This window comes from Zingiber officinale, chromosome 8A, assembly GCF_018446385.1.
Source record: "Zingiber officinale cultivar Zhangliang chromosome 8A, Zo_v1.1, whole genome shotgun sequence".
Lineage (NCBI taxonomy): Eukaryota > Viridiplantae > Streptophyta > Magnoliopsida > Zingiberales > Zingiberaceae > Zingiber > Zingiber officinale.
In genome coordinates, this window is record NC_056000.1 from 34,834,670 (window position 1) to 34,858,597 (window position 23,928).

The window sequence follows — 23,928 nt, forward strand, 5'->3', positions numbered from 1 at the left end:
TAAAATGAATCTTGTTTGATAAAGTAGGGAAGGTCATTGTTCATAACTTTGATGAGCATAAAGAAAGTAGAAAAATGAAATCATTCATCTCATTGATTACAAATATAATCAATGCAAAGTGGCAACTCAAAGTTCATTTCTTTTGTCTCCCCTTTTAATAGAACTTATATTCTTTCATCCTTATTGTCATCTAGAGTTAAAAGTACTACAAATAATCAAAACTTGACTTGATAGATCCCTACCTCACTTGTGCCCATAATAATTGCTCCATTAATTAATATATGCTTCTCTATTATATATGGATCAATGTAGGTTTGCTTTATTTTTGCTAGACACATCAAGTTGAAAGTTATCGCCAGCAAACTTTAGCGCAAAAAAGATAGAATTGACATGACAATTTATTTTATTGATTTTCGCCTCTTCATTCTTAGTCATATTGTTACTTTTGTTGTGTTTTTTCTTTCATTAATTAGCATTGGATTAAAGGCCATTTTAACTTTAATCATATAATTAGATTGGACAAGTCAAGGATTAGCCCAACTAGGCAATCGAGGGTGCGAATTGGTCGATCGGTCCAAATAATCTAAGCAATCCAAGTTGAGCCTAGTAGGATGGGCAAGTTGGTCTGAGTAAACTGGCCAAGACAAGCGAATGGACCATTAAATACATAGATATTTTTATTTTTATTCTTTATCTTTCATAAGAATAATTATTTCATTGCCCGACAATATATGAAATGCACCATAGCATATATCTAACGTTAATGTGATACATCCCAACAGCTATGCATTCAAATAAATACAGCTTCAGATGATACAGAATAATTATTTCATTGTTTGTGTTTGAAGAATAACATTTGAAACAGAAGAATGGAAGACATACCGCCTGAGACTGACTGATACAGATTCACAGAATGCCTCAAGGAACAGTTTGCCACTGCAACTCAAATCCAAATTTATCAAATTTCTCCCTTTCCATACAATGCACTTCCCCAAGACCCTCCAACAAAAGCCAGTCAAATGATTTGTGAGTATTTACAAAGCATCAGAAAGTAGTCTTGCTGCAGTGGTTTATTGAAGAGAAATGACAGTTTCAAAAGCGCCCACTAGGGCCTTAACCTTGCTTTTCCTAGATTCAACAAGCTTGCTTGCAGTTTCCTCAATCACATGGTTGAGCAAATTTTTTTCAACTTTCTTATCATCAGCATGTTTGTGTCGTAAAATAACCTTGATGGACTTTGAGGGAGAAGTACTTGTGCCTCCAACATCTGATTTCATCCAGCTTCTGAAGCTCTTTGTTGGTGATAGTTTAGCATTCTGGTAATCACCAACCGTTTTAGCTCGCCCAAATGTGAGCCATGCTGGAGGAGAGCTGCTGTTAGGCTGAAGGTTTGCAATCTTACTTCTACTGAAAATTAACTTGAGAGATGACCCAACTTTGTCTTCTGAGTCAAAACTAACTCTCCGTGATCTACTCCGCCTTTCAACTTTGTGAACATCTCCAAAGGTTCTCCGAGCCTGGGATACCTCGTTAAGCCAAAAAGGTTCATTGCCTCCACTCCTTTGAGATCCAGATGTTGCATGCTCTTTTTTCCTGTCTGAAAACGATCCGAGTTTCCTAAGTTTTTGTCTCAATGCTTTAAGATCTATCTTCTCCAAATTAGGCTCGTTGGCACGGGTGTTTTTCCCCTTGACAAAAGTTTTCCTAGCTTTTGCTTGATTGTTCATGGTGAAAGAAGGTGCAATTGTCATATTCTTCCTCAGCTTAAAGCTTGGTACCCTGGTAAACCGAGGTTTGCTAGATGAAGGGGTTGGCAATGGCTCAATCACTTCATTTACAATATTTTGCAAATTATCAGCAACCTTAATTATCTTCTCCTTCTCTTGATTTCTTTGACCAGGTACTCCTTTTGAATAAATGGATGGATTGGATGGAGGTGAAAAAGTTTCCAAGACTTTCTTTTTCCTAAAGCATGCAACGGCTTTGGTGGCTTTGTTATTTGATTTAGAAGGGGGTGAAATTGAATCAATGATCACTTTTGGTGCAACAAAGGCAACTGCATCACAGGCAATTGTTGGATTGTCATGGTCACTTTCCGACCTAACGACTTTGATTGCTTTCTTCAATGCAGAATTCACCTTGACAATATTTGGCCCATTCGATGCATATCTTTGCAGTTCTACAACTTTATGTTTTCTAATGTCTCCAACTTCCTTAATTCGGATCTTTGGCTTGTTCAGCTCCCTCTTTTTCTTGTCGTGTATGCTCAAACTCTTCAGGTGGATATGTTTTAGAGAGAATGAAGCTTGAGGCATGCTGATATTAAATGCATGGGTTTTTTGAATTAGTGGTGCCTTTAGCCTCACTCCCAAAGCTCGTTTAGATGCTAATTCTTCACTAGGTCTTTGCTTAGCAGATTCTTTGCTTGTACACTCCTTAAATTTCAAATTTGATGGCCCCTTAGATGATTGATGAACAGTTTCCATCTTGCTGTTTATCAATTTACTATAGGATTCCTCTTCTCCAATTGATGTTAGACACTCACCAGGCACAATGTCATCTGTGATTGGAGTTGGAGGTATCAATTCCATGCTTGTATGCTCTACTGAAAATGCTTCTGATGGATTTCCTCTTTCACATGCAGAATCAGTGTTTCCCTCGACAGTTGATGAAACCATAAAGTCAAAAAGTTTTTTAGGTGACTCGTCTACTTCAGCGATGGTTGCATCATTGTGAAAAGAAAATTCATTCTGTATGGCTGTTCTTTCAAGTTCCAGTGGTGTCTTCAGCTTCATGCCCAAAGCTTGTTTAGATTCTAATTCTTCACGAATAGGCCTTTGCTTAACAGATTCTTTGCTTTTATAACTCTTAAACCTCAAACTTGATGTATCCTTAGATGATCTATCAAGAGTTCCTATCATGCTGTGTATCGGTTTATTATAGGATTCCTCTTCTCCGTTTGAAGTTTGACACTCACCAGGCACAATATCGTCTGTGAATGGTGTTGGATGTATCAATTCCATGCTTGTATGCTCTACTGAAAAAACTTCTGATGGATTTGCTCTTTCATATTCAGTATCAGTTTTTCCCTTGGCAGTAGATGAAACCATAGACTTTAAGTCAATAAGTTTCTTAGCTGACTTGCCTACTTCAGCGATGACCGCATCATTGTGAAAAGAAAATTCATTCTGTATGGCTGTTCTTTCAAGTTTCAGCGGTGTCTTCAGCTTCGTGCCCAAAGCTCGTTTAGATGTTAATTCTTCACGACTAGATATTTGCTTAGCAGATTCTTTGCTTTTATAGTTCTTTGATTTCAAACTTGATGGCTCTTTAGATGATCGATGAACATTTTCCATCATGTTGTCTATTGGTTTATTATAGGATTCCTCTTCTCCGTTTGAAGTTTGGCACTCACCAGGCGCAATATCATCTGTGAATGGTGTTGGAGGTATCAATTCCATGCTCGTATGCTCTACTGAAAATACTTCTGATGGATTTGCTCTTTCATATTCAGAATCAGTTTTTCCCTCAGCAGTTGATGAAACCATAGACTTTAAGTCAATATGTTTCTTAGTTGACTTGCCTACTTCAGTTATGACTGCGTCATTGTGAAAAGAAAATTCATTCTGTATGGCTGTTCTTTCAAGTTCCAGAGGTGTCTTCAGCTTCGTGCCCAAAGCTCGTTTAGATGTTAATTCTTCACGACTAGATCTTTGCTTAGCAGATTCTTTGCTTCTATAGTTCTTTGATTTCAAACTTGATGGCTCTTTAGATGATCGATGAACACTTTCCATCATGTTGTCTATTGGTTTATTATAGGATTCCTCTTCTCCGTTTGAAGTTTGGCACTCACCAGGCGCAATATCATCTGTGAATGGTGTTGGAGGTATCAATTCCATGCTCGTATGCTCTACTGAAAATACTTCTGATGGATTTGCTCTTTCATATTCAGAATCAGTTTTTCCCTCAGCAGTTGATGAAACCATAGACTTTAAGTCAATATGTTTCTTAGTTGACTTTCCTACTTCAGTTATGACTGCGTCATTGTGAAAAGAAAATTCATTCTGTATGGCTGTTCTTTCAAGTTCCAGTGGTGTCTTCAGCTTAATGCCCAAAGCTTGTTTAGATGCTAATTCTTCACGAGCAGGTATTTGCTTAGCAGATTGTTTGCTTTTGTAGTTCTTCGATTTCAAACTTAATGGCTCCTTAGATGATCGATGAACAGTTTCCTTGCTGCCTATCAGTTTATTATAGGATTCCTTTTCTCCATTTGGTGTTTGACACTCACCAGGCACAATATCATCTGCAATTGGAGTAGTCTCTACTGAAAATATTTCCGATGGATTTGCTCTTTCATGTTCAAATTCAGTGTTTCCCTTGACAGTTGATGAAACCTTAGACTTTAAGCCAAAAAGTTTATTAGGTAACTCGCCTACTTCAGCGATGAGCGCATCATTGTGAAAAGAAAACTCACTCTGTATGGCTGTTCTTTCAAGTTCCACAGCTACCGGTGTATGAACTAACACTGTTTCTGTGTTAACTAACTCATGCTGATCAATTCCATTTTCAATAGATTCGTCAACTTTTGCTGCAGCTGAATTGTCAAGAGATGCGATAGTTTTTTGCTCATTTATTGGAGAACTAAGCTCCAAGCCTGCCAGATTGAGAGTTGGATTAAAAGTCAGAATGATCTTATCAGGTGGAAGATCAATCTCCTCGTTGAGTTTGAACTTATCAGAGATTTGTTCTTTTGTCTGACCTGTCTTTGACTTGATCTCCAATTTCTGGTTTGGAACACTCGTGAAGTCTGTTTTTTGTCTATGTTTCACAGATACGAAATTCAGTTGATCGTGCTCTTCGTTCTGATTATTGCCAAAAGCCCTTGAAAAGGAGTGCTTTCTCGAAGCTTCCTCGCCTTCATGCTTATGACCATATTTGCACGTATCATGGCAAGAACCTTGAGAAGGCACTAAGTACCGAGAAAGAATGTTCTCATTACTAGTTAAGAAAGTCAGTGAGCTGACGGTATCCATTTTTCTCTGCGTTTTGCATAAATCGTGACGTGAACCTTGCAAAGGCATCAGGTAACGAGGGAGAAACTTCTCGTCGCAATTTGTTTTTGCGGTTGCATTTGTCCTTTCTTCTCTTTCAGGATCCAGTGATTTAGGAGCTGCTGGTGGAGTAGGATTTTGCTCACCCATTTGAAGAAGAAATACCTGTAATTTGTATCGACTTCTGCAAGGAACAAGGCCATGAGCCAGAAAAAACACCAACAGCCGAGATGCGAGGAAGAACTATAGTAGCCAAATAAAATTTAACACTGACATCACATTTTGGGACAATGAACATAAAGATTCACTAATAAACATGAAGACAAAGGTTTCGAGAAACAATTATGGCATAGTAGTCTATGATTATTAAGCGAAAGATCTACCTCAAATCTCAGAGTAAAACACTACTACAAATAGCCATCTTAACTATAGAATTTTCTTCAATCCTTACTTTCTTGTTGTTCATCGAATTGCTTCAAAGCAGCTCTAAAAGAATTGTAAAAGAAGTCAGTAAGTCCATGTTGTGTCGAATAGGTCTCGCCTCTGAGTTCTATCTAAATGTATATTTTAAGAAACTATGTGGAAAATTTTAAAACAAATATCTCAGGATTCTTTCTATGTAAAATGATAAATCCATATGTTGGCACTGAAGGAGATTAATAAACTATAAAGAACAACAAAGGATAAATGTAAAGAATTACAGAAAAGGTAAAAGAAACATAGTTCATCTTCAATACTGAGTCAAGAACATCCATTCAAAAGATGTTCACGATCAATAGGAAGCAATTAGACTACTGCTTTCACAAGTCAAGTACAAAGAAAACTGTATCAAATCACTGAAAATTGCCTGAAGATATTTCGAATTAGAACTCGCCACAATTCACCTTACTGAAGCAGATTATAATCAAACATAAAAGACCAGAATTGTTAGATGAACATTTTTATTCAGCAACCCTCCTTATCACTCTCATAGAAAAAGGGCAAATGGATTATCACGAGCAAATCTGCTTGTTGGTGAAAAGAAAAATGCACTTAGTGCTCAACGTGGTGTGTAAGATCGATTATTTGCTTATTACATAACATAAAAAAAGGAAAAACGAAATCTTATGCAAAGACTATTTGATTTATGGCCTATATGTTGAAAGAACAAATAGGCCTTACTAAGAAACATAAAGATCCAAACTTTCACGAGATCCTTTACCACAAAAAGGATAGAAAAAAATAATACAAGCTTCCAAACAAGTCGAACATCCAAATAATAAAACCACGCTCAGCGACGGCTACATTGCATCAAACTTAAAATACTCTGAGAAACATTCGATGCCTCTACCAGATCCCAAAGCTAAAACAAATTGAACAGGCACTACGCAAGAAACCCTACGAAATCGATCGAATCGTGAACCACACCGAACATTAGGCGAGATCAAAAGAACAAGCGGAGAAATGAAGAGAGAGGGGAAAGATCGTACCTTTTCGGAGATTCCCGCGCGCGAGGAAGGGAGCGAGCGGGAGAAAGAGAGAAGAGAAGGAAGAAGGGGAAAAGAGAACGAGGGAGGCAGCGACGAGGGGCCCACGCCAAGCCTTCCCGTAGGCCGGGAAGGTGAGTGGGTCCCAGTGGAAAGAGAGCCTGGAAAGAGGAGTTTAACGCGCTTCTCGTGCTAATTAAGGAAACCATAACGAATCAAATAAACTTGGCATTATATTTAATTTTTCCTTTTTTTCAAAAAAAAAAAAAACAAGACTTGAAAAATATTTTTATTTTTTATAAATATTCTTTTTTTAATAAACATTCTTTCAATCATTTTATCAGGTATTTAGTTATCACCAAAAAAGAACATTTAAATGAATATGGACAATAATTAATTAATTCATTTTAAAGTTGAACTCAATTCAATATAATACAACGAAAATATTATTAGTTCAAATTTTAAATTATAATTTAAAATCACTTAAATTTGAATTTAATTCAAATTATTTAAACTTAAGTATATTTAAATTAAAATTATATTAAAAAAACAAGAATTCAATTTGAATTCAGCTTGCAAACAGCTCGTGAATAATTAAATAAATATTATTAGTTCAAATTTGATTGAAAAAATTATCAAACTTTTCAACTTCGACTCGAATTTGAGAATTTTAAATATAAATTATTGTTAGCATCATGGCAAAACCCTAAAAGGAGACTCCTTGAGTTTCCTCATAAACACTAGTAATAAGAACACTATTACATCGACAAGAAGATGAGTTCTTTTCGGCTTTGTCATCGCTTTGCCGAGGACAATGCTGTCATTTTCTCATCATCATATCGTAGTCTGAGTAACTATGCCAACTGAATGACAACAGACAGACCTGAGTTCATTTTGTTTTCCAAGTTTATTTGGATCCTAGTTTGAGTTTGAGTCGAGCTTCATGTCTTGGTCAAGCATCATCAGTGTCGGTATTTGCCCATGGTTAACGAAGTCCACTTTGTTCATCCTCACACAGCATAGGACATGTTCTGGTAGTTCCTCCTGCTTCTGTGCCTGCATCAGTCGATCAACAACATAAAGAAGTTGCAGCATTTTGATCGAAAACAACCGGAAACAGTTTAAAGAGCAGATTGTGCTGTTTTACAGGGTGATCGAAGTTCAGGCACAAAACAGCCAATGTCGATCTCCAACCAAATGTTTTTGGTTGACTTATGACAGTTCTACAGTCTATATGACTAATAGACTTGGTTGGGTGAATGTTTTGGTTGACCTTACCTGGATGGTCAAACCGAGATCAAGTATTCCATGCTTCAGCCTTTCTCTGAATGCTTCGAGCCCCTTTCTCGAAATATAGCTAAAGCGATGAACATCCATGTCAATTTCAAAGTAATTTGGGCCCTGCAAATAGCAAAAATACAGTTCTTTGCTCATGAGCATACAAACAAAAATACAGTTCATAAAAAATCATGCTACTCCATAGAAAACAAACAAGTCGTAGAACTTTTGGATAAACACTGATGCATGGCTCCCGATATGGTTCACATTCAAATACAAAATGCACTTGGAATCACAATTCTGTTACTATTCATGTAATATGGTGTATACCTCGTAAAAGTTGTGTTGAGGTCTTGAGAGCACTGGTTTTTCATTGTAAGCTTGTACAAGCTTCTTTTCAGCGGTATTCAAATGGAGATCCTCAGGATTAACTAACCCGGTCAATATTTTTAGCCTTTCTCTATAAGGAGCGATCGAGTCCATAGGAAACCCTTTAACTTTTTCTACTTCATCATCTACGAATCGCTGTGGAAAATTATGGATTTTAGACGTGGCCAATCGATTAGTACAAACTTATGGAGCAACTTACCCTAATGCTGTCCTGAAACTGCAGAGAAATATCTTTGTCAAAATTGTCAGACACCTTGAAGTACAGCACAAGGCTGACTCCTTCCCCATCGCTATCACCCAGAAACATAGCAGCAGGATAAGTTGGGAGCTGTCAATTTGTAGAAGTTTTCATGATTCAGAAAAAAAAACAACTTTTTGCACAAAATAAATATAAATATCGACAAATTCAAGTATACCTGGATGTTAACAATAAGCAGAGAGGGAACTTTCTCATGTGGCTTTACCGGTGGAAGCTCAATGTGCTGAGCGATGTTGTTTACTTTACGTGGACAGAAGAACAAATCTACTCCAATTGGAGTGTATGGACTATAGCTGGGAGCAAAAGCTTTCTTTTTGTCTCTGGATAAGAACATCGTATGCTATCAATTAAATTGAAATTCATAAGCAATTTAGACATAATCATAAGTACATGACATTCGTGCCTGAAGTAGCTCTCCCCTCGAAGCTTGAAGGAAGAAGGTTCAAGGATGGACCAGCATCCTTGCATTGGCTTTTCACCAGATGAGAATGGAACTGATAGTCCTGCTCTAGGATGATAGAGATAGTTCTTCAAAGAACCTATGTCAAAATATAAAATCATGGACAGAATGTGTAGGTCTTATTATGAAAGCTATCACACAACAACAATAGCTCAAGAAAAGCATCCTCGAGACAGAGTCTGATCCTGACCTTGCACATTTAAGTGAATAGTATTGTCCTAAAGAAATTTCTAATACTCAAGACTCCTTTATCTGTTCCTCTCAAACCCATGTTAGACAACACTATTTCACAGCATCAATAACCTTATCGAAAATGAGGTGTTGCTAGATACTCGTACTTAAGTCCAACTAACAAGGGCTACAAATCAAACAATGGATTTACTTACAAAATTCAGAGATCTCTTCTCCATCTTTGGATGTTCTCTTGAATGAAAGCCTGATCACTGCTGATCTCCTTTTCTGACATTGTGGGCTAGCACTAGGAAACTGTTGGACCTTATCATTAAAGCTGATGGAAGGAACTAAATGAGGTGGACAAGATGAAGTCAACTGCTTCAGCATGCTTTCACAATTTTTTTCAACTGTGTTTTGTCTGTTTTCTGTTATATCTTTGAAACTACCGTAAATATCCTCCAACACCTTTTTCATTTTGTTACAGTTCTCAATCTGATTTCTATGCGTTGCTTCACCAACCTTTTCCAGTGTCACTCCATCTGCATTCGCTGATTCTTGTTTGCTAAAATGCATTTCAGTTTTGCCTTGATCCGTTTCTATGTATTGCTCAACTGCCACAATAGTTGGAGTGGCTTCATTAAGTTCCTCGAGCTTGTAGACAGCATCTACTAACATGGATGCATTCTCATGGGGAATAAATTGGGTACCAACTGAACCATTTACAGAGGGATGAACATCTACAGAGATATGAAAGATTAAGAAATATTGCTCATTTAGCATTACTACTGTTAAGGTTGAGATCAATATACTCAAATAATACCTCCACAAACACTACTGAAGTCATCATCAGACTCGGACTCCAAAATACTGACAGAATCAAACCATACTTCTTCTTGGCACATCACTGCAAAATTTCAAAATCTTGTCATTGTTGCTCCTCATAAATCAAATTAATATATGCAAACTAAGAAATAAAGTCACAGGAGGACTAAGCTGGAAGTTTTGTGAATAGATTTGATACCATTTGTCTCCATCTGCTTGTGATGCCATTGCAGTTGTGTGAGATGAAATGCTAGACTGGAAACCTTAGACTTCCGGCAAGATGTTGAAGACTTAACGTGAACAAACTGGCTGCGAGCAAATTGATTTCCAATATGACTTTTTCTAGTAGCAGATGCATCAGGAACTGATGCAGAAACTTTTCCATGGGATCTTCTGAACCGAAGAGAATGGTTTCTGGATCTAGGTCTTCTCTTTGATGTTGATACACAAGTACCCATGGTAGTAAATCAGTATTAATTTGCCTAACAAAATATCTTGATATTAACTTAATCAAATATTGCCAATTCTGTGCAGTAACATGCATTAATTGTAGGTGTGTCTATGGATGCATAAATCTGCTACATAGATGTTGAGAGGTCGCAGTATCATGGTCCTGCAAGATGCAAAGCACAAGTTAACGGAGGTAAATGTATTTAGCAACATATATTAGCTCATATAAGTGCATGTTTATCAAGAGATATCGACATATTTCAAGTTAATCTTCATTGTAATAGAAGAAAACCGCTACTTGATCGAAAGTAATAACTATAACTAATGCATATGGATAGAGTTCTCCCTTAATAGAACATTGAGTAGGCACAGAAAGGATGATAGACAACGAACTTCTGTAACTTCTTCTAGTTCCATTATTTCTGAGAAAACTTGCCGATAGATGCCCTAATGGCTTTGTGTTGAAGGTAACTTTTTGTGTTGTGGGATAGAGCATAAATCTTCCTCAACAGTGGTGGCCATTACCCAACTATGAACTAGCTCAAGGCCTTATCCTATAATGCACGGGAACTTTTAGAGAAAGAGAAGTCAAATCACAGATTACTTTAACATGATCTGCTTCCCCTTCTTCACATGCCTGATAGCTAAGGCAAATTAAATGCATTCAACTTTCTAAAATTGAACTATTAGAAGGCCATATCACAACTGCCTCTTATACCACTGGATGACTAATACCACTTGCTACAATCTGCCGCCTCAGATTATGTGCTTGTACATTCAAAGCTGGTGTTTCTGAAATGTAAAAAAATAATCTTACCCATACCCACAAGTTTCCGAGGTGGAATCTTTGTCTCTCATTGTAGAACAACACAGACACACACAGAAAAAGACAAGCGACATTCAATATGATTTAGCTTCGGCATATGGAGAAAATCTAAATCTATATAATATGAGAAATAAAACTATAACAAATTGATATTAGGTGTACAATATATTCCTCGATCCACCTTAGACTCCTCTAGCAACGCCAATGGAGAAAAGTGGAAACCTTGCCTTTTCTTTGATTCACATGGAGATCAATTCGTTAATTTTGGGATATCATCCATGTGTCTAACTACTCCTCACCTTTAATGCTCTCTAGACATCAAAATGGTCTCTCTAAAATGAAAAATCTCATCTCCGAAACCCTTGGCAAATTTATTTGGCCCTTTAGCTATACTTGGGCTGGCAGCACCAACTATTTGGGTTAACTATGAGGTTCTTAAACTTAATGTCTAGACATTACATCAAATTCAATAAATAGTTTAACAACTCCTAGCAGAACTCTGAGTAGAATGCGCATCCCTCCTGCCCAGCTTAACCGTGATTTACTCTCTCTGGATACCTGTGGGGCCGGACCCAGGGGGCCGCTAAGGTGGCGGTTCCACCTTTATGCAACTGAGTAGAATGCGGCTTAATTACTAACACAGCCAAAAAGCACCACTGACAGATCCAGATTTAAAGATCTAGAAAAACTGCAAAACATGCATGCTTTTGCAAGCTAAGCAAATGAACTTCGAAGGCAAGCAACGTCACTAATTATAAAAAAAAGAGGCCTAAACAACTTTATGTGATAGACATGACAAAAGAAAAACATGAAAATGAAAACTTACCAAAACTGAGTAATAACAACAAAAAAACGTCAAAGATTTTGAAGATGTCCTAACAAAATACCTTTAAGCCAAAAAAAAGTCAAGATCCAACAAACAAGTAAACAACTGCTCAAATATATAATAAATTACAAGATTAGCTGTTACGAAACTCCGAGATAAGGAATATTGAATATGTTAGACAGGTATTTATTGATGAAGTTGACTTGCCATTTTCATAGCAAAGGAACTCCGGAACCAACTTTACATATTCAATCTTCTCTAGAGAGAAAAAAGGAAGTGATAAAGCTTTTGAAGAAGCAAAAAGAAGCAACTAGTAATCACTAAACTTATGCATCAAAAAGTTCAAAATCCAATAGTAAGAGCAAATAAGGAACATTTTTTTTTTTATCAAAAGATAGATCGGCGGCAAAAACACCTCGATTAGGAAAACAAACCTAATCTCAACGGCATTGGCACGAGAAACGCCTAGAAACAACGATACAGCGATTTTTTGGAGGGCATAATCAACAAAGGGAAGATTTTTAAGCAAAAGTGGCATTTTGGGACGGGAAAAGATCAAACCTGCGAGCTCGCCGATTAAGGACTCCCCTCCATCAAGCGCGAGAAGGTGAGCGAAAGGGAGGTGTATCTCCGGCGATATATTGCCTCTGCCGCCCGTCCGCCGGAGACGAGAGGTAGAAGACGAGGCACCGCCGCGGCTTATAGTGTTGCCTCCATGCCACAGGCGCCTGCCAGATTCGAAGCTCGAGATTGAAATGGAGGGTTTACTGTGACAAGACGTCGCATCGAATGCGAAACCTACCCGTTTAAAGGGGAAACGATGAAGAAGCTGCGAATTTATTTTGCGCACTCTTTTTAAATTCCGGCAAAAAATCATTTCACCCCCTCGAATTTTCACCTCATGTTTAAAAACAACCTCATAATTTCAAAAATTGAGCATAGCATAGATGGTAACAGTTATAAGTTGAATTAACAATACATCTCATAAAATTTCAAAACCCATAAAATATCTCATAACTCTTTTTTTTTACAATAAAAGTTTTTTTTTGTAAAAGTTTTTTTTAAAAAAAATATTCATCCATTCTTTTAGAAATATCTTTTTAAATATTTTGAAGGTTGTTAAACTTCTTGTTATTTTACTCTCTAACTAATAAAACTTGCATTTGCATATTAAATCCAAAATTGCATATTATAATAGATATGTACTATTCTATTCGAGCCCATACTTCAAGATATCAAAATGCATATATAAGTGAAGGATTTCCTAAAAATAAATAAATAAGATATTCATCATATTATTGGAGTTTGTGCATCTCATTAACTCCTATCATTTCAATCAGCCTTATGTAAAACCAAAAAGGAGACAAGATGAGTCATTTGAAGGGAACTTTTGAATGCGTCTACCTTAGCATGCAATGAACTTGCATTAACATTAATTCAATTAAAGCTTGAGGTGTTATATTTAAAATGATTAAATTACTCATTTATTAATGAAGGGAAAAAAATTTAGAGGTATTTTAATAATAATGACATTTTATCAAGGGCATGTTAATGACTGTAGTTGTGAGGGATCAAAACTCAAGAGAGAGTTTCATTAGTTTTTTTTTTTATATCTCCACTTAAGTACTTGTCACTTGGACTTTCTCAATTTATCTCCCTCCCAACATTAATGTGACGTTTCTATATTTAAAAAAATATAGAAACTTAGAACAAATTATATATAAAATTTATTTACTTACTAATTTGAAATTATGTTTGTTGGATCAATTCTCCTTGAATATAATAATGGCCCATAAGGAGACAAATCAATGATCACAAAGTGTGGGGAGAGGTGTTTCATTTTTTTTTTTATCCACTAATTGATAAAAGGTGGAACCGTTACCCTAGCGGCCCCCTGGCCCTGGCCCCACAAGATTCCAGAGGGAGTAAATCACGGTTAATGCTAGGCAGGATAGGTGGCTGGGGGTCGAAGGAATTTTTTTTATCCACTAATGCAGCTATAGAAAGAGGCTCATCTAGTATGGGTCAACTGTCGAAGTGAAGGTCAAAGTCAATATGATCAATGCCAAAGTGTCAAGAGGCTCACCTATGGTGGCCGAGCGGAGGACGGCTACAGCAGTCGATCGAGGCAATCAGGCTGGTCAAGTAATAAGTGTCCGAACGGACCAACCGTCTAGCTCGAATAATACGATAAGACAGCCAGACGCTCAGTATGAAATAACAAGACGCTAAGGAGACCGAAGAACTTGTCCGAACGAGAGGGGCACACTACTATACTCAGTCACCGCAGGGAAGAGCAGCTGAGGTCAACAAAGCGGAGGAATCTCGACCGAGCGACTACCCGGTTTGACCAAGTAACGGGACCTGGCCATCAACGGAGCTAGCGGAGGCGTCCCGGTCAAACGGCTACCACACTCGGCCAAGCAGCAGGACCACTGTTATGTTTCTCGATATCCTTCTAGGAGATAGTGTCGCTGACACGAGATATAGTCGATAGACGAATCGTACGGCAGAAGCTTCTACTGTCATGTAAGGGATATGCATGCCCTGTTAATGTATGATGTTAGAGGTACTTTCTTGATAGATTCCTTCATATGATATATTGGAGAACGTGTCCATGCCTTGAGGAGCATGCACGTCACCCACCAGGGCTCTATATAAAAGGGGACCCATCACCGATGGAGGTACGCATGATTACTATTTATGCTTACGTTACTGTTGTTCCGTTTTCTTCTACACTTCCAATGACTGACTTGAGCGTCAGAGGGTTAACGTCGGGGTTCTCTTCCCTGGCTCGACACTAATGTTGCTTGTTTTACAAAGCAAGACGTGATATACAGCAGTCAGTGCAGCAACCACATCCCCAACTTTCCACCTTCCCGTTCTCGGACAAAATCCTTTTGGCGTCGTCTGTGGGAACGTAGCCTGCATCCAAAACGAGAAGATGAAAGATGTTAAACGACTCACCATGGTGACGCTGACAAAGGAGGAGCTCGACATGCTTATATAAGCTCGAGCGACAAGGATAGTGGAACAACAACAACAATAGGCGCTAACCGAGCGTCAAGTGCATGAGCCCGCGGGGTCAACGGCCGGGTATCAAGCAGAATATAGAGACCGAGCGGAGCATGCATCCGCTCGGGGATAGAACAAGAAGTCGACCGGTATATATGGGGAGGTACCCAATGCGTCGATCCCTTTCCATCGAGTGATGTTCTGGACTCCATCAGAGGAACGGGGCCGAGCGGACAAGGATTGGGGATCTTCCTCGGACGACGCATTCGTTCGGGACGCATGACAAGGGAAGGCGCCAAGGAACGATGATTTGCCCGAGCAGATCAATCAACAATTCTCGCAGGGGACTCTAGATGACCCTCTGCTCAGGCACTACGCCCCGCTGACGATCGGGGAATATAACGGGAGCACCGATTCGGACGACCACTTGGCCAAGTTTGATAACGCGGCCACACTATATCAGTGCACCGACTAGTTTGAAGCGTCGGGTATTCCTCACCACTCTCTCCGGATCAGCGCAACGTTGGTTCAAGAGATTGCCGAACGGATCAATCCACAATTTCAAGGACTTCCGAGTGGCGTTTCTATACCACTTTGCCAGTAGTCGTCGCCACCAGAAGACAAGTGTCAATTTGTTCTCCTTGAAGCAAGGGTCCAGAGAGGCACTGAGGGCCTACATCCAGCGCTTCAACCAGATGACCATGGACATTCTCTTGATCTCCGCAGAAGTATTGGTGAACGTCTTCACCCAGGGCCTCACCGAAGGGGAGTTCTTCCAGTTATTCATTCGAAAGCCGCTGAGGGACTTCGACGATCTGCTCAGGAGGATTACGGAACACACAAATGTAGAAGAAGCCCAAGCGGCCAGAAGAAAGGAGGCATCTGTCGAGCCCCCAGTAGCACTCGAGTAGCGACAATGGAGCAGCCATCAACCCCCAAAGGGGCCCCGATCGGGAGGATCCCACAACACCAGGAGCCGAGAACACATGTCGTGCAGTATGTAGCTGTCGGTCACCCAAAAGCTGCAAAACATAAGGATGGACACCACTATTCTACTCCTTCCATTAGTCAGCGACATACAACACGCACGACCGCTATAATCTGATGTTGATTGCAAGCTAACCGGCTCCACGAGGATATCGTCGTCGGTCACCATCACCCAATTGGCATTATAGACTCCGATTAACTAACCGGAGGGAGGAAGAGAGAGGGGCGTCCGAGCGTTGACGTCGTCAGCCCCAGCAGAGGAACGACATGAGCCCCGCCCGAGCTCCTGACGAGCAAAAAAGAATGATCATCGGTGGGCCGACCGGTGGTGATTCCAATTGAGTAAGGAAATCGCATGCTCGACGATTGGAGATTCATGCTGTTGAATGCAGTAAGGGGAAGACTGAAAGATCTAAAATAAGATTCGGCCCCCCCCCCCCCCCGAGAGTTAGAAGGAGTGGAAATCCCTCACGACGACGCCCTGATCATCCGAGTGATAATCGCTAATTATAGTATTAACTATATCTTTATTGATACAGGGAGATCGGTGAATATTATATTCAAGAAGGCGTTCGACCAACTGCAAATCGACAACAATGAGTTTCAACCCATGATGACCCCACTCTACGGCTTCACAAACAACAAAGTGTTGTCGATCGGCCATGCACGACTAGCCATTTCGTTCGGAAAGGAGTCACTGAAGAGGACAAGGATGACGAACTTCATTGTGGTGGACGCGCCGTCAGCCTACAATATCATACTGGGCCGACATACCCTCAATGAGTTCCTAGCAGTAGTGTCCACTTTCTGCCAAAAGATTAAGTTTCTGGTGGACAACGAGGTGAGCGAAGTCAAAGGCGACCAGTTGGCCGCTTAACGATAGTACGTTGAGATAGTCAAGTCCGAAGCAAGGACCGCTCGAAAGAACCCGCGCTTGGAGGTGAATGCTATCATGGAAGAAAGATCGATCAGCCCGGGAGCGCAGACCACCTGTAGCCCTTCCAGGTCGGGTGAGAGGTGCGTGGTTAAATCCAAGTAATATTGTAATAGAGTATGTCTTGTAAACACAAGTGAATGATGAATAAAATCCATAAGTATCCAAAACTTTTGTGTCGATCGACCAAGTTAAAAGTCGAGCGGCGACTATAAACCCTAGTCTACACCAACGGTCGAGCGGTGACTTTAAACCCTTGTCGTCATCAACGGTCGAGCAGTGACCTTAAACCCTATCTTCGTCAATGGTTGAGCGGCGACCTTAAACCCCTATCTTCCTCAACGGTCAAGCGACAACCTTAAACCCTAGTCTATACCAACGGTTGAGCGGCGACTTTAAACCCTTATCATCATCAACAGTCAAGCGATGACCTTAAACCTCTGTCTTTGTCAACGATTGAGCAACGACCTTAAACACCTATCTTCATCAACGGTTGAGCGGCGACCTTAAACCCCTATATTCATCAACAGTTGAGCAGTGACCTTAAACACCTATCTTCATCAACGGTTGAGCGACGACCTTAAACCCCTATATTCATCAACAGTTGAGCAGTGACCTTAAACCCCTGTCGAGCGACGACCTTAAACCCCTGTCTTCATCAACGGTCGAGCGGCGACCATAAATCTCTATCATCGTCAATGGTCGAGTGATGACTTGAAACCCCTGTCTTCATCAATGGTCGAGCGACGACCTTAAACTCCTATATTCGCCAACGGTCGAGCGGGGACCTTAAACTCTTGTTGTCGTCAATGATCGAGCAGGGACCTTAAACCCCTGCCTTCGTCAACGGTTGAGCAGCGACCTTAAACCTCTGTCGTCGTCAACAGTCGAGCGACGACGTTAAACCCTTGTCTTCGTCAACAGTTGAGCAGCGATATTAAACCCCGATCTTCGCCAACAGTCGAGTGGCAACGTTAAACCATGATCTTCGTCAATTGTAGAGCGACGATGTTAAACCCTAATCTTTGTCAACTGTCGAGCGGTGACGTTAAATCCTGGACTTCGCCAACCGTCGAGCGGCGACGTTAAACTCTGGTTTTTGTTAACTATCGAGCGGCGATATTAAACTCTGGCCTTCGCCAATCGTCGAGCGGCGACGTTAAACCCCTGTCTTCGTCAACCATCAAGCGACGATGTTAAACCCTGGTCTTCATTAACCTTGAGCGACAACGTTAAACCTCTGTCTTCGTCAACGGTCGAGCGACGACCTAAAACCCAAGTCTTCGTCAACCATCGAGTGACAACGTTAAACCCTGTTCTTCGTCAACAGTCGAGCGACGACTATAAACTTAAGGCTACAATGAATAACGGTTGATCAGCCACTCTAAAACCAAGTCTACGACAAGTGAAGGGGAAGAACGAATATGTAAGTCGAGAATAAGGCTGAGCAGGAAACGTGCTGCTCGAAGAAGCAATAGTTTCCACTAAAATAAGGTCGTTCGGCAGCTGTGAAGTGATCGCTCGAACATCCTAGTGACTAGTTACATCGACAATCAGGAGGACAAGGAACCACACTTAGAAAGTTTTCAAAAAATGGTAAGTGGTTCATAGTCCTACTCGAGCCGAGCGACGAAGCATGCATGAGTAAGCATGACAGCCAACAAAGCAAAGAAACACCGAATGACGATTCATGATGAAATACAAAATCAAATAAACAAGAATACGTCGAACGGACGATCATGCATTAAGACTTAAAATTTTTTTACAAGTTGGTGAGGAGCAGTACAAAATGAGGCGAACTTAGTAGGAGGTGGGTTCACTCCAGATAATCCAACACATCATCGGGCAACAACTCGGTCATCTTATCCCGACTGATGACCTTGTTGCTCAATGCGAATGGAATATAGTCACCGCCCTTCAGCTGGTCAAGCGACCCATCAATGGCGAGGTTGAAGAGGCGAAGCACTCGGTCGGTGAGCCGATCGTTGAAAAGGTCCAAGTGGAGGTAATCATGCTTCAGGGTCTCGAATTGGCTGGACTCTCCGCCCTGATAGTCCTTCAAGGCCGTTTGGAAAGCCTCCAACTCTGCCTTCAAAGTGCTCAGCTCGGCATCCTTAGCGGCGAGCTGTTCTTGCGCCACTGCTTGTTCAGTAGATCAACTTTCTCGCTCAGAAGTCAGAGTTGCAACCGCCTCCTTCAGGTTTTGAGTCAGGATCCGAGCCTCTTTGTTCTTGATCTCTAGGTCCTCGATGGCTCGGAGCTTTCTGGTATTGGTCGAATGGATCTTCGCCTAGAAGGAGCTAGCCTGCTTATTGAGCCCCACCAGTTGCAAGGCCTGCTCAACGCTCTTGCCCCTCTCTGCCTCCAGCAACTCGACACTCTTTTACAAATTGGCCTTTAGTTGAGCGGCCTCAATAGTCAGCTGATCCAAGCGCACCTCAGAAGTCGCTGGTTGGCCGCTCGGAGCACACAGTTGTTGGACTTCATGCTCTAAAAATACAAGCGTCTGGCACATGGTCAGGCTTTCGTCCCAGTACTACAACAATAGAAAAATGGTAAGGGCCGAGCGGATAAAAAGGAGCAAGTACAAAGGCAACATATATACCCCAGTGGACAACTGGGTATAACTGTTCGCAAGTTCCCCTGGAGAGATGACCGTCGCACGAGCCCGAGCATCGGCTCATATTTGTGCGATCGACCCCTGGATCCGTATCTGGTGCTCAAGGGTGCGAGACGCAATGTCGTCCGGACTGCGTCACTCGTCAGTCAGCAAATGGATAATTGCCATTATTTGCCTCTGGCCAATCGGACCAGAGGGTTCTGAGGTAGCTCTACTTGTTGACTGGGGCGTTGTGACCGGTCGGATGCGGGAGACTTAGGCCACCGATAAGGATTGAGGCGATATGAAAACGATTGGTGGTGCACATATTGTCCCTAGTGGCAGCCTGGACAACGACGGTGTCCGGTCAGATGATAGTGAGGTGTGGAGCGCTATGACTCCTTGCTCAGGAAGAGCAGGCGTGGATGTCTTGCTCCGCTCGGAGGATTGTCGTGAGCAGCCTTGGGCTGGAGTCTGCAGGGCGGAAGTAGTAGAATGCGAGGACTCTTCCGCGCGACGTCTCTTGTGGCATTGCAGGGGTTCGCCTGAAGTGGCCGACTCAGAAGCCACTACGATCGACAACATTAAGGGTCGTTCGGGAGGAAGGTCGGCTATAGCGGCCGCTGCATCACTCGTCGATGTCTGACTTCTCCCACCCTCACTGGTCGGCACTTACGTTCCTTCGATATCGCCGAGCGAATCCTCATAGGAGTCGACCGGCTGTAAGCCTCGACTCTCCAGTTCGGCCACTACCGCAGCATTGATCTCGGCGTCCACGAGTTTGCTCTTGCAGGCCAAATGCGCACTTTAACATGATGCGAGCTGCAAAAAAGAAAGCAAAATCAGTTAGATTCAAAGATGAAAGAAAGAAAGAAAGAGCATACCTAGGTTGGACGGAAGTCGTGTGCGTATCGGACTCAAGCCGAACACATAAAGGACGCCCTTCAATAGCAACCGGTGAATGTGGTATTTCTGACCGGCTAAACTGGAAGCTGCCTGGAGAAAGTCTGATTAGCTTTTGTACTTCCCGAGCGATGGGGGATTTATCACTTCCATCTGTCAGCCAATCGGGAAGTCTGGCCGCTCGAGAAAACGAAAAATGAAGTAGTGGTCCCTCCAATACTTATTGGAGGACGACATCTTATCAAAAAAGACCAAGCCCACTCGGGCTTGGAACAAAAAGGTCTCTGGCTCGGATAATTTAGGGTAATAAAAATAATGGAAGAGCCGAGGAGTCAAAGGAATGTCATGCAGACGGAACAAGATAACAACCCCGCACAACAGTCTGAAGGAGTTTGACACTAACTGATTAAGGGAAATATGAAAATATTTGCAAACAGCAGAGAAGAACGGATGAACAGGGAACCACAGGTCGACGATAAATTGGTCCTTAAAAAAACACAAAAAATCTGAGGGTGGTTTGTGTGGGCGGTCGTACGCAGAAGGAATAGCAACTTGGTAGTCAGATGGAAACTGGTAGGAGGGTTTCAGACTTTCAATATCGTCCCCGTCGAACCTAGACTCGGTGGAAGTATACCAGAGCCCAGGGGCAGAGATAGGGGGTTGCGAAGAACCAACCATCGAAAATAAAAGATGCAATAAGGAGCAGCGAACGAATTCAGATAAGGAAAAAGTGAAGAAGCTTACAAAAAAAGATCGCCGGATAAGAAGAAAAGGTGAACCATTGCAGAAGGCTCAAAGATGAAGGCACACGAAGTGAAGAAGATGGCGACATAAGCGAGGTTTATAAACCTCGCGACCGATCGTCCTGAGCTGTCTGATCCAGGGTTCGAAAAACTAGGAGAATATCGGATAGTATAATTTGAAAAGACATCTATCACATCATCAGTGGATATCTGTCTGTTATGTCAAACGTGCAACGGCAGAAAGTGGGACACGTGACGTTCAGCTAACGAAAGACATTAATGAGGCTTAATTAAAAGGTATGATTGCGTGCTCGGTCACAATGATTAGAGATTTGCACAATCTTCAAGAAATTTAGATGACGTCAGCTAATATGAAAAGTCACTCATTCGAGGGAGCGTAGAGAAAAGAAAAATTTCGCCAAGTGTTGTCGTCCATTGGGATCGGCACAGAGAGTGGGTTATCACACTGCTGAGCGACGAATTCACTATATGCCTTGGTAGGTATGATTCAAGCGGCAACTACAAATGAAGCCTAGCGAAATAAAGCCGAATGACGTAAACTCTTGTTCCGAACAGAAACTTGGGAGCGTATCTAGTCTGATCGGATGTGGAAGCCACTAGAGACTCTACCGGTCCAGTCAATCGGACTTGCAACCTCATTCGACTAGATTTGAGGTGGAGGCTTGTGATGCGGCGATAGAGGGCGGCCCACCCGACACAGGTCAACTACCGAGGTAGAGGTCAAAGTTAAGGTGGCCAACGCCAAAGTGTCAAGAGGCTCGCGTACGGTGGCCAATCGGAGGAAGCGGCCAGTCGGGGCAATTAGACCGGTCGGGTAATAAGTGTCCAGGCGAGCCAACCGTCTAACTAGGATAATACGGTAAGATAACCAGATGTTCAGTGTGGAGCAACATGACGTTAAAGAGACCGAAGAGCTTGTCTAAACGGGAGGGACACACTACTACACTCAGTCACCCCGCAGGGAAGAGCAGTCGAGGTCGACAAAGTGGAGAAATCCCGACTGAACGGTTACCCCGCTAGGCTAAATAGCGGGACCTAGCCTCAACGGAGCGGAAGAGCCTTGACCGAGCGGGGTAGCCGCTCGGCCAAGCAACGAGACCACTGCTATGTCTCTCAATATTCTTCTGGTTGATAGTACCGCTGACACGAGGCATGGTCGACAGGTAAATTGTACGGCGAAAGCTTCTACTGTCTTGTCAGGAATATGCATGTCTTGTTAAGGTATGGTGTCAGAGATACTTTCCTGACAAGTTCCTTCATAGGACATATTAGAGAACGTGTCCTTCCTGGCTTGGCACTAACATTGCTTATTTTACAAAGCAGGGCGTGATCTACAGTCAATCAGTGCAACAATTACATCCCTAACTTTCCACCCTGTCGTTCTCGATCAGGTTCATCCACCATAATGTTTATATTTTATTTTTTAGATATTAAAAAAAATAATTAAAGGGGAAGTGGCGATGGTCCCAATTAGACTTTTTAAAAGCTTAAGAGTTATGTCCCTCTTTAGAACTAATTAATGCTTTTTTAATTTTATAAAATTTTAACGTAAATGTTAATATTAAATTTGTAATCAAAGGAGAGTAATAGGCGCTCCTATTGAATCATAACATATATATCCACACACACACAATGTGTCTTGGGCATGGGTGCCCAACTCAGCTTGACACGACTTTAGGCTATGCTCGACGAGATACAATCCTGTATAGGTTGAGCCATTTTGGACACGCACCTGCTTGACACAACTCAGGCTATTCTCGACGCAAGACTAGCCTGAGCTTATGTTTATCTTCTTGTAGTTGTCTCAAGCCATGCTCGACATGATTCAAGTGAAACCGTAGTTAAGTAGGCCTGACCTGGCATGGCATGTTGACACCTCTCCTTTCGGTAGTCCAGTGTCATCCAAAAACACGAGCATGACCCAATGGAAACCATACTAATCCAAGTTCAACTAGGCGCGGCCCATGTGGTCCTCTATGTAAGCTAGTCGAATACCAACCAGTAACACAAGTATGGCCTGAGGAGAACAAAGCCGATAAAAGTTCAACCAATTGGCACCACAAAATGCCACCACTTACCCGACCATACTAGTGCCAACCAAGAGCACAAGCTAGTACTAGAAAATATTATTAAAAAAGAAATATATCACCCCAGAAAATGCGATGAGTTCATTTCAGTACACAACAAACCTTTTCAAAGTACATGAGAAAAGTGTAATATTTAGAACCAAGGAAATAACTGACCAGCAGGATGAATTCACCATCCTCAACTGAATATCAAATGAAGCAAGCAAACATCTTTCAATCGATTATTACTACAAGATATCTCTTTCAGACATTTGTATGGATTCTTATGAGTAAGAATTGTCATTTCGCTAGAATAACAATTCAATCCAACTTCAAGTTCTTTATTCCAGGTCTAACACTTGAGCTGCGCATTTCAGTTTTCAAAAGTATCATGTTCTTATCCCAAACATAGTGAACAAATCATCACCTGAACTGAGCTTCCAAAATTTTCAGTATGAAAGTATCAGAACAGGTAGTTTAGTCCCGAGTAAACGGAAGATCATCATCGTCATCAAGTCATGTTTGTTTCAACTAGTTTGATTTAGCTACATGAAACTTATCCTCCATACCATTCAGCTTCTTAAGTTGAAATCAATCACCGTGTGAGCTGGATGAGCAAGAAAAACTATCATTCTGAAGATTATACCATGTCTAACAC

General features: G+C 41.3%; 2 protein-coding genes across 3 annotated transcripts; both read right to left on the bottom strand.

Moving 5' to 3' along the window:
• Nucleotides 1–749: 749 nt before the first annotated feature.
• On the bottom strand, nucleotides 750–6,602 carry LOC122008424. The gene is made up of 2 exons (XM_042564152.1): nucleotides 6,521–6,602; nucleotides 750–5,235 (listed from the first exon to the last, which is right to left on the bottom strand). Exon 2 carries the CDS (start codon nucleotides 5,199–5,201, stop codon nucleotides 1,071–1,073), a length of 4,131 nt encoding a protein of 1,376 aa, XP_042420086.1. The 5' UTR covers nucleotides 5,202–5,235; nucleotides 6,521–6,602; the 3' UTR covers nucleotides 750–1,070.
• A 564-nt stretch (nucleotides 6,603–7,166) lies between these two features.
• On the bottom strand, nucleotides 7,167–12,827 carry LOC122008425. Of its 2 annotated transcripts, none has more exons than XM_042564153.1 (10): nucleotides 12,564–12,827; nucleotides 10,100–10,513; nucleotides 9,899–9,982; nucleotides 9,291–9,815; nucleotides 8,848–8,983; nucleotides 8,602–8,764; nucleotides 8,385–8,513; nucleotides 8,126–8,320; nucleotides 7,796–7,918; nucleotides 7,167–7,573 (listed from the first exon to the last, which is right to left on the bottom strand). In XM_042564153.1, exons 2-10 carry the CDS (start codon nucleotides 10,356–10,358, stop codon nucleotides 7,436–7,438), a joined length of 1,752 nt encoding a protein of 583 aa, XP_042420087.1. In that variant the 5' UTR covers nucleotides 10,359–10,513; nucleotides 12,564–12,827; the 3' UTR covers nucleotides 7,167–7,435. The 2 variants fall into 2 exon arrangements, with proteins under 2 accessions (XP_042420087.1, XP_042420088.1); XM_042564154.1 differs by lacking the exon at nucleotides 12,564–12,827 and adding an exon at nucleotides 10,744–10,869.
• Nucleotides 12,828–23,928: the final 11,101 nt, after the last annotated feature.

Coding starts and splice junctions, on each gene's coding strand:
- LOC122008424 (XM_042564152.1), bottom strand. CDS start 5,201: ATGGGTGAGCAAAATCCTACTCCACCAGCAGCTCCTAAATCACTGGAT.
- LOC122008425 (XM_042564153.1), bottom strand. CDS start 10,358: ATGGGTACTTGTGTATCAACATCAAAGAGAAGACCTAGATCCAGAAAC. Junction 9,816..9,898: donor CTTCAGTAGTGTTTGTGGAG/GTATTATTTGAG, acceptor ATATCTCTGTAG/ATGTTCATCCCTCTGTAAAT. Junction 8,765..8,847: donor CGAGGGGAGAGCTACTTCAG/GCACGAATGTCA, acceptor GTTCTTATCCAG/AGACAAAAAGAAAGCTTTTG.